Source organism: Benincasa hispida, chromosome 4 (genome assembly GCF_009727055.1).
Source record: "Benincasa hispida cultivar B227 chromosome 4, ASM972705v1, whole genome shotgun sequence".
In the NCBI taxonomy this organism is placed as follows: Eukaryota; Viridiplantae; Streptophyta; class Magnoliopsida; order Cucurbitales; family Cucurbitaceae; genus Benincasa; species Benincasa hispida.
Window position 1 is genome coordinate 35,729,256 of NC_052352.1, and position 17,307 is coordinate 35,746,562.

The window sequence follows — 17,307 nt, forward strand, 5'->3', positions numbered from 1 at the left end:
TTAAATTGACATCTCAACCAAGTGTTAAAAATTTAGAAATATATACATGCAATAGAAGGCTTAAACAAAAAGTTAAAACAAACAAAAATAACCACAAGGATATCATATTTTTTTAGATTACAAAAAACTACACTAAATATCATTGATTTAATAACTCAACAGTGTATCTCAAATATAGAATTCTTAACTTGAAATTAAACAAGTCTGTCTCAAATATAGATTTTTTAACTCCACAGACATATTAATTCTATACCTCATAACTCAACACGGGACCAACCATTGATGAGTATGTTGATGGGTTCATCCACATCCCCCCATCACATCATAAAAAAGTATCAAATATCATTGCAAACTATTAAAAAGGGCCAATAGCAAGAAAAAGACGTTAATACCCCCAAGATCCCAAAAGTGAGCAAGCAATGAATGAGAACAAAATGGGGAAAACTTATGATTGGTCTAAACTTTGACGGGAGGGGTCCACGTCATCTGTGTTTGAACGGTCAAGGTACAAATGATTAATGTTGATGCAAACATAGGATTCCAGCCCTATTTTCTTTTCTTAGTAATGAACTTTCTAGTTTCTGGTCTCTATGGTTACTGCTTTTTACAAAACAAATTTCCCCTTTGAATCATTGGTTGGTCATAAAGATGAGAAGAATATGACCAATGAATCACATAAATTTGTTCCCCCCCAATTCTACTAAGCCTTTCAATGAAGATGATTCATTGTTTTGTGCAATTCTTTAATCAACAATGCCCTTCCCATATTGCATTCGTGGGGCTAATTGTGCCATGTATTTTCATATCCTTCTATATATATCAATGTGTAACTTATATATTCTTATCTACAACTTGATTCCTTTACTTTTCATATGGTTATCTTTCACATTGCTTTATTACTTTTTTTTTCCTCTTTTCCTCTTGTGATGAATGTTGAATAGAAATGACTATCGAAAAGATTTAGGTCTAATATATTCTTCCTTTTCGACTCATGAAATTATTTGATGATTATACGTACTTTTTTAAAAAAAGATTAAAGTGAGAATATGAAAATTTGAGCATTTGATCTCAAGATAAGAAATACATGCTAGTTATTACTTGTTTTGGCAATTGATGATAATATTTAACCAAAACATATATTTTATACTTTATACTTAATAAAAATAAGATATGCATTTGACCTACTTATTTCGAAGTAAGATTCGATGGGAGACAAAAAAAATCATTCAAAATTCTATTTGAATTCGATGGCATCATTTGAGATTGAGAGTCATCAGACGAGTGAGAATAAATATTTTATCATTTCTAGCAGAAAAACAAACATTTTAAATACATATATTTGAGACAAAATTGAATAATGAGATATTGTAAATGATATAGAAGTTGAAAGCAGTTAAAAAAATGCATTAATTTATTATATATATTATCATTTCATTCATAATCTACATCGTTTCATTGAAGGACCACATCCCAATATAACCAAATGGTCATTTTCAAGATTTTCCCTTCCATCATCTTATTTCTTGTTCTCTTGCTCTAAAGGATATGTATTATTGGATGGTCAAAAAAACACCAGACATGCATATATATATATATATAATCAAACTTATGTGATTTTTAAAAAATGATTCACATCATCCTAAATTATTCTATTTAATAATCCTTTGATATTTTATTTTTAGTTTTCGAAAATTAAAATTAATAATGTTATTTCTATACAACTTATGAGTTTCTGTTATCTATTTCCAAGAATATTTTTAAAAGCCGTGTCAAGTTTTTTTTTTTTTTTTTTTTAATTATTATTTTATAAATTTGTTTTCATTTTCAAAAACTTGGTTAAAAATTATAATGTCCATTTAAGAAATACAAAAACATAATAACAAAATTGTGAAAAAAAACAAATATATATAATTTTTAAAACTAAAAACTAAAGTCCCGTTTGATAACTATTTATGTATTTTTGATAACCATTTTGTTTTTTTTTTTTGAAAATTAAGCCTATAGACACTACTTCCACTTCCAAATTTATTTTTTTTTGTTATAAGCCAAAACCTGAGAACTAAAAAAAAAGGTTTCAAAAAATTATTTTTGTTTTTTGAATCTAGCTAAAAATTTAACCATTGTACACTTAAGAAATATACAAACCATTGTAAGAAATGTTGATGAAATAAGTTTAATTTTAAAAAACAAAAACAAAAAACCAAATGGTTACCAAACGGGGTCTTAGTTTTTCGTTTTTCGTTTTTGAAAATTAAATTTATAGATACTATTTTCACTTCTAAATTTCCTCATTTGTTATTTAGATTTTACCTATGGTTTAAAAAACTAAGCCAAAATTTCAAAACTTAAAAAATTAGATCCCGTTTGGTAACAATTTGATATTTAAGTTTTTGTTTTTGAAAATCAAGCCTATAAACACAACTTTCACCTCCAAATTTATTCTTTTGTTATCTACTATTTACCAATGGTTTAAAAAGCCAAACCAATATTTGAAAACTAAAAATAAAAAAACTTTTAAAAAGTAAAATTTATTTTTTTGAATTTGACTAACAATTCAACCATTATACTTAAAAAATATGTAAATCATAATAAGAAATAGAGAAGAAATAGGTTTATTTTTTAAAATAAAAATAAAAAACGAAATAATTACTTAATAGAAGTTAAAAAATGTATGGTCGTAGAATGAACCTTAAACAATTTATTTTGCATCAACACTAAAGGGAAAAGATAATAAAAAGCTAATAAAGAAGAGGAAAAGGGCGAGCAATAAGTCACCAACAAAATTATACCAAAGATTGAATTGGAACAAAGAGTTTAACCACAAGAGATCATTTAGTATGACTATAAGATGATGTGACTAACACAAGCATGACTATGTTTTATTTCTCTTAGAACTTGAAAGTTCAAATATATATAGGTTAAATTTATACAGAAGACTGTTGAAAATTGGATTGATATTTTAATCATGTTCATAGATTTTGAAAAACCCACTTGAATCTCTAACATTGAAACTATTTAAAAATGTATCATTTAAAAAGTTTTTCATCAAAATAATGGATACAAGTTGATGTGTATCATTAGAAAAACATATGCTATGTTATTTATAATTTCATTCATGTAAATTGACATTCAAATTAATGTATATTATAAAAATTGATTATGTCATTGATGCTGTAAACGATATCAATCGCATCTTCTTAATTAGAACGAATGACAACAACTTTAATCAACAATATAATTAAAACTGAGTTGTAAGAGCGTGTATTTATCCCAATTATTTTACACATTAGTGTCGTATCAAGTTTCAATATTTGTATGAATAATTTTAAATTTCAAGGATTAAACTATAGTTTGCAAACCTTAGGAATATAATTAAACTACAAACATACGAGTGTTTGACAAACAACTTGTTGAGGGGTATAATATTAAATTTACCTTCCTTGGTTCAAAATGTCATGTGTTCAAATCCGTGTAACATTGTTTATTCTCCAATTAATATTTATTAATTATATAAAAATAAAAAAACAAAATGATCATTAAATGATCTCCATGTGACGTTGTTTTTCCCAATTAATATTTATTTATATTTGTTAATAATATAAAAAAAAAAAATGATCATTAAATGGTCCTGATAATATTTCCTTAACCACAGTACGTGGTAAATAAACCCAAGGGAAAAAGCGATGGGTTGGTCAAATCAAACCAGGGTCCGAGTAAGTTTGAGCAGACCTAACTTCCGTCTCCGACGTCATCATGTAACAAACCACGACGGCCACGCCGATCCACAGCCCACCCGGCCAATCCAACGGGGTTCTGAACAATTTATTTTCCCTTTTTCCATTTTCTTTTTAAATTTTTTTTAAATTAGAGAGAGAGGAACGTAATTGACAATCTTACCGCACTTCCATCATTGTACACTTATACCTTGCGTGCGCCCGTCGCGCACGTACGAGAGGGCCTTCTATTTCTCTCTTTTTTTTGTTGGGTTAATTTTTTTATTTAATTGTAAAATTTGCAATTAAATTAAATTAAAATAAATTAATGCGTGAAATTGAATTCTATATATAATTTGAGGCTCCGTGCAATCCACAAGTTTCGGCTTTGACCGTATTCATTGTTTCTTCTTCTTCCTCTTTCTCCGTGACGCTGTTTCAGTACTGTGTACGATCTGTGTAAATCTCTCAGCTCACCCACCGTCCTTCACTCTTTCCACGCTTCTTCAGGGGATTTCCTTTTCCTTCTTCTCCTTTTCGTGAGTAAATCTTCCTCTCTACCTTTCTTCCTCCTTTTGTTTTTTCCCCCCTTTTCTCGCCGCCGCTGTGTACTGTAATTATAATCTCCCTTCTCAACTCTCTTATTTTCACAATCCGCTTTCGATTCCCTGCATCTGCAACTTCACCATGTTTTTCTTTCTTCTTCATATTCCACTGCTTCAATGATCTACGATTCTGCTCTGCTGCTGTACCTGTTTTTATGCTAATTTTTTAAAGGACAACTTGACTTTAATTGTTTGCGGTCGCATACGTTTACGCCTTTTCTTTTTCCCTTTCTGCTTTGGTTTTTTTTTATTTTTGTGTGCCCTGTGTTTGAACATGACTAGAATCTCGATTTAGAGAGTGTTTTCTAATGGAAATGAAATTAATATTTTGCAGGACTTTTCAATCATTGTTAGACGGAGCGATTTTTTGGAGATCTGTTTGTGGATAAGGTTGGAACAGTATGCGGTGGTGTTTGACTCTCTCAGTTGATGTTTTTCGCAAAGTCATTTCGTTGAACTTATACTGTAAAGTTATTCTGTAATTCTTCTCCGATCGTAGATCGATTTTTCTCCTTTCCTCATCATATTCGTATACAGTTATCATCCATGGGATCCAATTTTCTCGTTGTTGTTCCTTGTTATGTCCTCCAGATTAGTTGATAAACTTGTATCTGTTTCTCTTCATCTTCGTTCTCTTTGAGGAATTCGGTTTAGTTTTCCGACTTCCATTTTGTCTGTCTACTTTTTTCAATTACGCGTTGAGAAGGTGTCTGGCTGTGTGAATCTCATTCGAACTTAGTGGACGAATCTTTTTGATTTGCATAATACGGAGACTGTTTACTCTTCTTCTCTGGTCAATTGTGCTATTATTCCCCATATTGAAGGGCTAGGGTAGTAGTTATGGTGTGCCAAGCAGCTACTCAAACAAGATTTCGAGCATTGAAACACGAAAATGGGATTGCTGGAAGTGCCACCATAATCGTTAGAGTCATAGCATGCTTTCAACCTCTCCAGGATTGTCAGGTTCGTAATTAATACCTTAAATGATGCCGTCTTTATGATTGATTCGATGTTCAATGAACATTATTAATATCTCTTGCCTCCTTTCTTGATGAAAATACACGTCTACAGTTGTTGAACTCATCCCCATTTTTGTACTTTATCCAGGCTGAGTACTTTCGTCATTTGCTGAAACCAGTCACGTAGATAGATTCTGTATTTCTGCGTTCGTATTAAGCTGGCGTCTTTTATTGTTTTTCTTAATCCTGAAAGATACAGAAACTGCAATCACTAGTTTACAACGCCCTCTTTCTGGTATGTTTTACTTCTACTCATCCATTTTTGTTGGTCCTTTTCCCCTGTCCCAATTTCTGGCATGCTCCATTTTTCAGATATTTATCGGTTGTTATTGGTCTCATTCGTCTAGGTAAATTGTTTTGATTAGATGGGAGAAGCTTGGGAAGCAGGACGTCCTCCTAAGCTTCTGTTCGATTGGCAACCATCCCTGCTAAATTCTTTCGGTATTGCACCGAATCTGGGCCTACCTAATTCCATTACTTCGAGTATTAGCAACGATATGGTCATGAAGAATGGAACTTTTCCAGGGAACTCTGCATTGAAGGTCCCTCAGTTGCAGGTAGGTCTAGTGAATGAACCGTGTAATTGGTTTCATTGCTTGGGACCTTCACAGCAACCTACTTTACCCATCAAGAGTCCTATTTACAATGAGAATCTAGCGGCTCTATCAAAAGGACTCTCGAAGGAGGCTGTGGCACCTCTTCCTTGCTCTGGAACTCAGCAGAAGGGGTTTCTTGTCATTGATCAGTCTGCAGATAAGACAACTTTGGTTTTATGTTCTGGAGTTGGTGGTCCTCTCCAGTTACTTACTTCATGGAGTCCACAACCTACTACTGCTTATAAGTTTAATGGAGAAGCTACTGGATATAAACAAGACTTCATTTATGACTCAAAACTAGTTTTGTCAAATGATTGTGCTGAGAACCATTTGACTGATGAGCAGAGTGAGATGCAAGAAGACACAGAAGAACTCAATGCGCTCCTCTACTCGGAGGATGAAAGTGAATTTGATGAGGATGATGAAGATGAAGTCACTAGCACTGGTCATTCGCCAAGCGCAATGACAACTAAAGATAAACGGTATGCACTTGAGGAACAAAATGAAGAAGTTGCTAGTTCTGCAGGTTCAACCAAGAAACGGAAAATTGATGGAGGTTATGATGTAATGTCACTAATGGACACTGCAAGTTCATTGATGCCTCGAAGGTCCCCCGAGTATGAGGACGATGCTGAATCTAGTTGTGGAAACGAAGGAAGTCAGGATGTGCAGGATGTTGATTCCTCATCTATCAACAAAAGGATAAGAAAAGAGAAAATACGTGAAACTGTCGGTATTCTGGAGAGTTTAATTCCTGGCGGGAAAGGCAAAGAGGCCATTGTTGTACTAGACGAAGCAATTCAATACTTAAAAACCTTAAGACTTAAAGCGGCAGCGTTTGGTCTTAATGCATGCTGCTGATGATGATAAGTACGAATACGGTCATGTTCAGTTGTAATAGTTCCATATTTTTACATGTTATTTTGATCGGAAGAGAATGGTGGACCATGTTGAATAAGTTGGGGAACTCCATGGGATTGGTTACATGGAGAAATGGTAGAGTGATTTGGGGGAAGTTAGAAGAAATATCTGAATGAAGGCAAGTTTGGGTAAGTGAAATCTGTTTAAAAATGAGGCAAGTTTGGGTAAGTGAAATCTGTTTAAAGGAAAGAGAGGATGGCTAAGATTTGCGTTTAAAAGTGGAGAAGAATGATTAGTCTACACTTATTATTAAAAGAAGGTAACAGCAACTCCCCCACCTGAACCAAGTGGGAAATATGGCTTTTTGTTGAACCAAAGTATTTGGTGGGGTTGACATAAAAGAAGTGCACGCCCTTGTTTACTAGGGCCCCCCATCCTTTCTTAACATCCCCTCTCTTGCAGTTGCAGTGGAGTTTGCTCGATTTGCAGGTAATGAAAGAGGAAGCAGTCAAAGGCTTCCACTTTCCGCTTGCCACAGCTTTACAACTGTTAGGATTTTCTTTGAGGAAAATGGTAGCTAAATTTAGTTACTTTGGTTGTGACTTGTGAGTTATATAATGAGGGTTGGTATTTGAATCCAAATTTAATTTTAGGGTTGCTGTCTTTATGCCTGTGTAATGTAAGTAGCGTCGCATGCAAGCATTTATGATAATGAGAGCGATGTCTTTACTCATTATTATTATTATTATTATTATTTTTTGGCTGTAAGTGTAGTTGATAGGAAAAAAAAAAAAAAGAAAATGATATAAAATTATGTAATTTGTGTTGGAGATGATGATGTGTACAGTAGAGAGTGGGGACCACGGGGAAGGGGGAGTTGGTGCATTATTAAGGATATGGAGGATAATGGGATATGAATGTGCATGTGATGTGGCACGCTTGTGAGATTTTAGTGGTTGCAACAACTTACACCCCAAACATGATCCTCTGCTCATGATTGTGATGCTTTTATGTCGCAACTATTTGATTATGGATATTATTTCATCTTTAATTTTTTTTCATTGTTATCTATTTTTCACCTTTAAAAAATCAACTTATTTTTTTAAAACTAAAAAAAGTAATTTTTTTGTTTTTGAAATTTGGTTAAGAATTCAATTGTTATGATTAGAAAAGATGCAATTCTTGATAAGAAATGTAGATGAAATAGGTTTAATTTTAAAAAATAAAAATAAAAATCAAATGATTATCATATGAGATTTTAGTATTTGTATTTTTTTAACTTGCTTTTCTTTTATATCTAAATGGTGGAGTTCCAATTTATCCTCACTAAATAATAATTTTAATATCTAAAATTTGAAGTTGATTTGTTGAACTTTCAAATTGTAAATTTAGTTCTAGAACATATATAGAGAAACAATTATGAATATACTAAACATCAATTAAAAGTTTCAGGATTCATTAGATATAATTGAAATTGATAACTAATATATTAATGAATTTGCAATTATTTCGAATTTGTTATGAATATTTGTTACAAAATTGAAAGTTAAAAACTTATTAAACACTGAGTTGACTAAAGTGTCTACGCAGCTGAGGAATTGAACTTAAAATTTGACCAAAATACTTTACGTCCGATCATAAAGGTCCAAGTGCTGGAAGAAGTGTTTGTGCCCATTCATGGCCCAAATACTTTATTCTACAGGCCCAAACGGGCTGGCCATTGCAGCCCAAATATCGGCCATGGTCGAAGCACTTATGGGCTGGGCCTGAACTTTATGCTTGGGTTAGTTTCGTGTTTTGGAATTGATAAGGTAAGGTAGGTCAAGTATATGGACATTGTTGGTATTAATCAGTTTGTTTTAGGGATCTTAAATCTACCTTGACAAATTCGATATACCATCATCGAATATTGTTTGTTTCTCTTCTATTCATGAGATTTTCACAATTGACATCAACACTACATTATAATTGGTTAGTAATTTCAACTAACTATTTTTACTTGGGATTTTCATACTCCAATTTAAATTGATTTTTTCTTCATGATTATAATTATTTAAATAAAAATTTTATCAGTCCAACCATCACTTTCTAAATTGGTTAGTACTTTCAATTGATGATTTTTAATTGGGATTTTCGCACTCCAATCTCGTTTCTTTCTTCATGAATATAATTATTTAAATAAAGTTTTTATCAGTCCAACCTTCATTTTCTAAATTGATATTTTGGGTCTAAAACAAGAAAAAATATTGTTACAGATTGATTGATTTTGAATTGTAGTGTATGTTTTTAAGTTTAGTGTATTTGTTGGGCATAGTTTGGAGGCTGATTATAGTGTATTTGTAAGTCATGGAAATATCTCATCGAAAGTATCACAAAAAATATTCAAGTATCCTTTTACGACTACAAAACCCTCATTCGAATTACAACGTGACTAATTTTTTCCTCTGCATGTTTCTTTATCATATATCTATATTTCCTTTTAAAATATCTCCCCTGTTTTAAATAATCAAATCATATTGTTATTTTTTCTTCAAATATCAAAACTAAACTATTTTTTTCAAATATAATTTTTTTTTTTTTTTGATTTTTTAAATCTTTTTTCAACTTATTTTATGTTTTTGTATTTGATTTTTTAATTAGTTTGAAAAATTTATACAATCAAATATTCGAATTTTTAATTAGTTTGAAAAATTTAGAGCGAAGAGTGAAGACAGACCAATCGTATTCAAAGTAGTAGGAAGTTATGACTGCGATGATAGATTCAGAGACAGTGGTTCTATTCATGAAAACACCATTGTTAGGAGTTGAGGTCGGTGACGGAGTCTATGCCAGAGGAGTTGAGATAGAAAACGACGGAACTGGAGTGATCGCTAGTGATTTTGAAGGAGCAATAAATGAAGCTGATGGAGAAGGAGCCGAAGTCGAAGATGATGGTGAAGTATTTGTGGAAGGAGAGGGAGCCATGTCCGATGGAGCAAGGGATGAAGACAAAATTCAAGTCGGAAGTGTCGCCACTGTTGGTGAAGGAGTCTATTTCAGAGAGGATAATGGTTGCAACTTGGTTAGAGAAGAGGTCGGTGCGGTGCTCAGAGCATGACCAAACGATAGTCTTTAGATGTTTATTTTAATTACATTGTAACTATAAATATTTCTTAATAAGTCAATTGTAATCTCATTTGTATGGGTAGGGTAGTTTAGACTTTTATAAATTCGTTTATTTTTTTATTTTTAATTCGTTTTGCCATTTTCACAAATGAAATGTTGATTTGCTATTTTTACAAATAAAAATTTAAAATTTATCATTGTTAGCCCTTTGGAATTTGACTATTGTTTACTCTCTCTTTAATTTCCAGATTTAATGTCAATTCTATTATTTTTGTTATTAATTTTTTCTTTTTTGGATAATTGCAACGGATAACATTTTTTGGTATAATAACCAAATGTATTTAAAAAAATTGCAAATATAACAAAGTCTATCAGCGATATACTTCAATCACTGATAGACTGTTACCAGCGATATGGTCTATCGCTGATAGACTCTTACCAAAACTATGGTTTATCACTAATAGACTATCTAAGTTTTGTCATATTTGTATTTTTTTTTTTTACATTATGTTATAGCTACTAATACTTTTGTATCAGTTCCTTAATTATTATTATTATTTTTTAAAGAAACTAATCCTATCATTTAATGTGTTTATAAGAAGATATATATATATATATCCCAACTATATAATTTAAAACCAAATTAATATATGGAAAAATTATTATTATGATAGAAGGAACCGTTTGATTCTATTAAAGCCTCTTTAAATTTCAAACCTTGGCAGTACACACCTTAATTAAATTTAAAATACTCAATTCAACAAATAGCATTAATTAGTGTCATAAATTCTAAAATTAAAAGACGCCTATTATAATAATATTATTAAAGCAAATCCTTTTAATCCCAAAAACAAATTTACTTATTTCTTTCCTTTTTAATTTTTTTTCTTCCCATCAATATATACAACATTATTATTATTTGAAGATCATGTCCAACACAATCTTCTGAATACACATTCTTAAACTTTAACCTTACACCTTAAATTTCAAAGTGAGCCATCAAAATGTTTATTTTTTAAATTCTTTTTTTAGTTCAACAATATACGTGATTGAAGATTCAAACCTCTAATATTTTAATCAGTTATTCATAATTTATGTCAGTCAAATTATGTTTATGTGACAAGTTTCTTTAACCATATAGAAGTCAAAAGACTTGTAATCGATTTACATTGTTAATACATCTTATTAGAAAAAAAAACCAAATTGCTTACAAAAATTCTAATAATACACTCAAATTTCTAAAAAAAACAATATAATTATAATTTTTAAGTTTTGAGTCTAGTTTCAATTTGTTACATAAATTTAAAAAAGTTTTTCATTCCATTGGTGTGGGGTAGTATATCTAGAAACCCTAGTTGTTTCTTCAGCCACAACCAGCAATAATATTATATCTAATCCAAGTGGTGTAAACAACCCCTATTGAAAGGTTGAGAAACAACATCTATAAGATTAGAACCCATGAAAAATTGGATCCAAAGTGTACATGAAATGTCGTTCTTTTGGGCTTTCTACACTAATAGTCTAATTAAATAGGCTAAATTACAAGAATGACTTAAATCCACCATTTTTTTTCCATGAATAGCCTAATATGTTACGATATTACATAAAATTCAAGTCCAAAAGTTCATAATACTCCCAATAATTTCTAGCCAATTTTATTATAAAATTGAAAAGACATGAATATGGAGTTATTTTCCCCCAAAATCTTCAAAACCCATCCCAAAATGAAAATTTCATTTTTATTAAATTTAGGAGATATCATTTCTTCCCTAATTTGTCTTACAAATTTTTCTTAAAAACTTTGAACTTTGACTTAAAATTTAGAATCTCCAAATTCGGTGGATTGTATTTAATACATAATTATGGTACTAAATCTTGGTTTTTATCTACGTTTTCTTTTTTTAAATATATCGGGTTTATTTCAATATATATGACGTTATTTCAAATATATATAATGTTTATTTCAAATATATTTAGAACAATTATAGATTTAAAGTTGTTATATAATATATGTTGGGATTTATGCCCTAAAGCCTCATAATTTATTAATTTATTAATTTAATTATTAATCATGTGATATTAATTTATCCATTACTTGGAAAAATCCAAGGTTATTATATGAAGTCTTGAACATGTATGTAGTTGACATACAGGGGATCATGTTGAAGAGATAACCTAAAAGTCCTATAGTATATGGATAAGGTTGGGTGCCTTATCCTGGTTGACACTGTGAATACGACCCACTTTGTAATAGTTACAAATATTTTGACTCAGACCGTTCATATGGAGACATATGGGTGAGAGTATCTTATACAAAAAGTTTGTATAATACCAGATTGGGAAATATTTAACCTCTCTTTGTAAATTCATTAATTGATGAGATTAATATTTCATAGTATGATCATGTATGACTCAATCTTAATCTTGAGTGATTTATGAACTTCTGTTTGTGAGGTTAGTCCTTTGATTTGTATGTCTGAGAGTGGCCCAAGTTACCGACTCAATAAGTTTACCAACTCGACTAAATAGGGAGTTAGGAACACAACTTCACAAGATGAAATTCACTCCTTCCGACATAGGATAAGCAGATGAATAGTTCTTTTAAGTGTTGATTTCGAATCTTGAACAAGGTGTCCCACACTCTCACCGGCCCGAGAGAGACTTAATTTATGGCTGGACCATAAACAAATTGTTCATTAGAGAAATTAGTGGTACTTAAGGAAAAAAGGTAATTATTGGGGTAAAATAGACATTTGACATACCTTTAATTATGGACAACTCGTGAATGATCGACTTGCTTATATTGATTATATCCATGGACAAAACTTGTCCTATAGTGCATAAGAGTTCAACTATGGGTCTATAGTGGTTTGCCCTATAGTTAATGAACGAAGGTTAATTTAGTTAAAGAATTTAATTAATTAGTATTAAATCATTAGATCTTATAGTCTGTAGGTTCATAAGGACTTTTATTAAAGTTTGTTTGAAATGTTCAAATTAATGAGGAAAAATATTAATTGTATTGGATACAATTGATTATATTATTTATTAAAGTTTGTTTGAATGAGATTCAAATCATAGCTTTATAATAGGAGAATTGATTTATTTGAATATGGTTTAAATAAATAACTATTTATTTAGATGAGATTCACATAAATAAATACATTATTTAATTTAAATAAGATTTGAATCAAATAGATGATGGGATAATTCATTTATTTGAATTGGATTCAAATTAAAGATCATGCAAAGAATAAATATTTAAATATGATTTAAATATATTAAACCATTTAATATGAGATATTATTTGGGTAGATATTTATTAGATATTTTGACTATTTAATTTAAAATATGTTCAGAGGAATTCTCCTAATAGGATTAGGAGTGACCATGTAGAGATCTATAAATAGGGCCCTAGAGAGCTGATACCTTAAAAGTGCTATTTACTTTCGCTTAATTTAAGTTCATGTTGTGGATTTTGTATGTTATTATGATGTTTTTGTAGGTAAATCATCCCTAGAAGGTAAAATTTTCATTTGGAGCAAAATCGAGATAAAAAAAAGCTAAATTGGAGCTTAGAAGTATCAATCAAGCAAAAGACAACAAAATTCTAGTGAGGAGTGTAGCAGTGCAAGCTATGTACTGTGCTCGACGTCTCAAGGCCAAAAGAGACCTGGAAGAAATTTTAAGGGAGCACAGCAACGCTGTCTTGTAGCGTAATTGTGCTACAGATTTTGACGAAAATCTCATAAATGCGTGTGCAGACAAACTTTGAAGGGCGATGGGTGAGTGCCTCTACACTCAAGGGAGGACGACAAGAAAAGGCAGAGCACAGTTGCGCTCTACCCTTGTGTAGCGACGCTCCCCACTTAATATAAATAGAAAATTCAAATTTCTGTACGATAGGAACCGATTGAACTCAAATTTTCTTTCAATTCTTCAAATATCTGCACTTTTCTTACCTTCATTTTTGTACCTTCATCCTTGTTTGTAATCTCTTGATGAATCTTGAAGGAATGCAAGGTTAAAGGTAAGTATTTCTAGTCTAGGTTAGGATTGAATCTTAATTTTTCTTTGATATGAGGTTGAATTTTTCTAATTTCTTGTTGAATTTCTTGCTGTAATTTCATTCTTGAATAGCGATTGAACTTTTATGCATCAAATTTTAGAGTTTTTGGCCAATGCTAGGGATTGTTAACATGTCTATGTGTTTAATCTCAAAAAGCAAGAACTAAAGCATGCTTATGTATGAATTTACGTTATTTAGGATAATCTTTTCATAATATTGCATGATTAGTTGATTTCAAGAACATTTGAATTAAAGACCTAGGCTTTCTGAACTATTAATTCAACTTAGCCAAAATTACCTTTTCTTAATGGAAATGCTTGATTAATATGGACGCTATCGAACCCAATTAATTGAGGCATTTAGGATTGATTGAGGGATTAATCATGAAAATAGGGTATGGAATTCTAGGTTTTTAGGTTGCATAGGCTAAGTCAATAACTAGAAAGTAATTCATTTGTTTAAGGCCAATGAATAACCAAGAAAGTTAAGAGGAGTGCTTATACCTAGGCTAGATTCTTTAAAATCGAGTTAATTCCATTTTTCAATTACACATTTACATTCTTGATTTTACATTCTTTGCAATAATTTTACAATTAAACCCCCTCCCCTCCATTGGTTACCGATTGGATTTAAGACTAGGCTAAATATCCAGAGATATCCTGAGGATGATCCCGTTCTTACCACTTAAACTACGTAGTAGTGTAGGTAGTTAAAGTGAAGTTTTACAAATTTATTTGATCCTAGGAGTGTGTTTGCGACGAAATGTCCCTAGAGTCGATCAATTAACATCGTTGCTGAGAAATCTTTGCAAATTTTTAACCAATTTTTTAATCTGATTTAAGTGTGCATGCGTCTTTTATTGTTTTTAAGACGTTTTTTTCGAGGTCTAGACTTCAATATTTTATAGGTAATAAGAGAGAAGAACGAAGACTACAACAAGAGTGGAGAAGGAGACAAGGAGAAAGTGAGCTTTAAATTGAACAAATTTGAGGAAAAGACTCAGAAAAAGAAAAGGATAATGAGAACTTGAATTTAGAAGAAGAGATGAGAGAACAAGAAAGAGAAAAACCTAAAGGGAGTTTGCTGAGCCTGGCATGACTCAACTACCACTGTGAATTGTATATCCTCCTACCACCATGCCATTTGAGTTGAAGTAAGGGCTAATCTACATATTGATCCAGTTTAATGGACAAGTAGGGGAAGATCCCCATAAACATTTGAAGGACTTAAATGTAGTTTGCACTGGAATGAGAACACATGGAGTGACTGAAGAACAGTTGAATCTTAGGGCATTCCCGTTTTCCCTGAGAGAGGATGTCAAATATTGGCCTTACTATCAACCGCCTGGATCATTTACTACATGGGACAATTTTTAAAAGCTTTTCTTGAGTAAGTACTTTCCATCTTTGAAGGTAAATAACATAAGAAAAGAAATGTATGGGATAACTTAAGAAATTGGAGAGACAATGTATGACTATTGGGAAAGGTTTAAGTAGTTATGTACATGATTTCCACATCATTAGATTTTCAATCCATTGCTTATCCAATACTTTTATTCGAGACTTCTCTTTAATGACCAGAGCTCTATAGATCGAGCAACTGGAGGAGATCTAGCTGATAAAACACCTTCTGAAGCAAGGAAGTTAATATCAAGAATGACAGAGAACACTCAACAGTTTACTACAAAAACAAATGGAATCACCCCGTCCAACTCATAAAAGGTAAAAGTGTTATGTTTTTAATTGACTAATCTCACTACTCTTGTGCAACAAATGGCTTAGACACAGTTGAAAGCTCAAACCCGGTGAAGGAAGTCAACTTTCTTTGAGGGAAAAGACGAGACCCTACAATAACACTTACAATTCTGGGTGGTGAGACCATCCTAACTTCGGTTGGGGAGGTCAATATGATCAACAAGGGAGTACACACAGCTCTAGTCCACCATTAGAGGATATGATGAAGTCTTTGGCTACCAATGTGCTGTCATTTCAAAAAGATGTAAGTACCTTCCAATAAGAAACAAAGAAAATTCATGAGGAAAATGCTCTCTCATAAAAAAAGACAAGGCAAGGTATGCAACATCTAACCAATAAAATTATCGAGTTGGCCACCATGGTGAGTAAACTTGATGTAAAATATGGTAAGCTCCCTGCACAACTCGAACACTCTTTTAAGAATGTAAGTGCCCTGACTACAGTTAGTGTCTCTGCTTTTCCTGAATCTTCTGAATTTGAATCTTCTGACTTTGTGAATACTGAATATTTTGACTCTCTTAAATCTTTTGAATTTGAACCTTCTGAATTTGTAAGCCCTTCATCTTTAAACTCTTTGAAAATTGAATTTATGAAATCTAAATTTTTAATTTAATTTTTGAAAAAGAATTTAATCAATTGTTTTGTTTGACGAACACGGTCGTAGACCTAGAGCATTTAGGAGTTCTAGACAGGTTAGTTATGATTCTTTAGAAAAATCTAACTTTAAAGCTTATACTCCTGTTGCTTCTTTTCCAAAAAGACTCTTAGGTCTCGAAAAGAAAGAAAAAAAAAATGAAAAACAAGCGGAGAGTCCTAGATTGGTGATTGCTAGCTCTCCTGAATCGAGCTCAAAGTAGTGGTAAAGAAAGAGGAAGAAATGACTGTTGCTCAAGCAACAACGGTCGTACCAAGTAATCTACTTGTGAAATAAGACGATCCAGGTATGTTATGCCTACCCTGTATTGTAGGTAAGAAAAAGCTATAGAATACTCTGATTGATTTAGGAGTAGTTGTGAGTATTATACCTGCATCTTTGTTATATGAGCTTAGGTTGCTAGATCTCATGAGTACAAATATTGTGATTCAACTGGCTGATCTTAGTTTGAGTAAGCCATTAGGTGTAGTACATGATGGATCTGTAAATATAGATGACTTAATCTTCCCGACCGATTTTATGTTCTTAATTATGACCATAATGCTCACTCTCCTTGGATCTTTGTAATTTTAGGTAGATCTTTCTTAAAAACTGCTTTAGAAAAAATTAATGTAGGAAAAGGGTCCATGTCTGTTGAATTCGAAGGAATTGTTAAAAAAAATATTTTGTTTTAGATGAGAATGCCTCCATTAGCCCTTTTACTTCAAGTGAACTATTATTGGCACATGGTGATGGAGAAGCAAGTTCAGTAAAAATGCATGGATAGAGAAAGCCGGTCAACTCCGATCCAGGATGATCAGGCTGAAACAGTCAAGCAACCGACCCTCAAAATTTACACTTTCTGGAGGCAGTCAGACGTCAAATTTAATAGTTTTCTTTTATTTTATTTTTTTAGTTTTTAGTTTTGCTTATTGTTTTTTTTAAAGAATT

General features: G+C 31.7%; 1 protein-coding gene across 2 annotated transcripts; it reads left to right on the plus strand.

The window, feature by feature from the left end:
• The first annotated feature begins 4,085 nt into the window (after positions 1–4,085).
• LOC120075475 (transcription factor bHLH143-like) lies at positions 4,086–7,739 on the plus strand. Of its 2 annotated transcripts, none has more exons than XM_039028892.1 (4): positions 4,086–4,252; positions 4,653–5,281; positions 5,426–5,572; positions 5,685–7,739. In XM_039028892.1, exon 4 carries the CDS (start codon positions 5,703–5,705, stop codon positions 6,792–6,794), a length of 1,092 nt encoding a protein of 363 aa, XP_038884820.1. In that variant the 5' UTR covers positions 4,086–4,252; positions 4,653–5,281; positions 5,426–5,572; positions 5,685–5,702; the 3' UTR covers positions 6,795–7,739. The 2 variants fall into 2 exon arrangements, with proteins under 2 accessions (XP_038884820.1, XP_038884821.1); XM_039028893.1 differs by having other exon boundaries at positions 5,703–7,739.
• The last annotated feature ends 9,568 nt before the right edge of the window (positions 7,740–17,307 follow it).

Excerpts from the sequence above, each read along its gene's own strand:
- LOC120075475 (XM_039028892.1), top strand. The coding sequence starts at position 5,703 with ATGGGAGAAGCTTGGGAAGCAGGACGTCCTCCTAAGCTTCTGTTCGAT.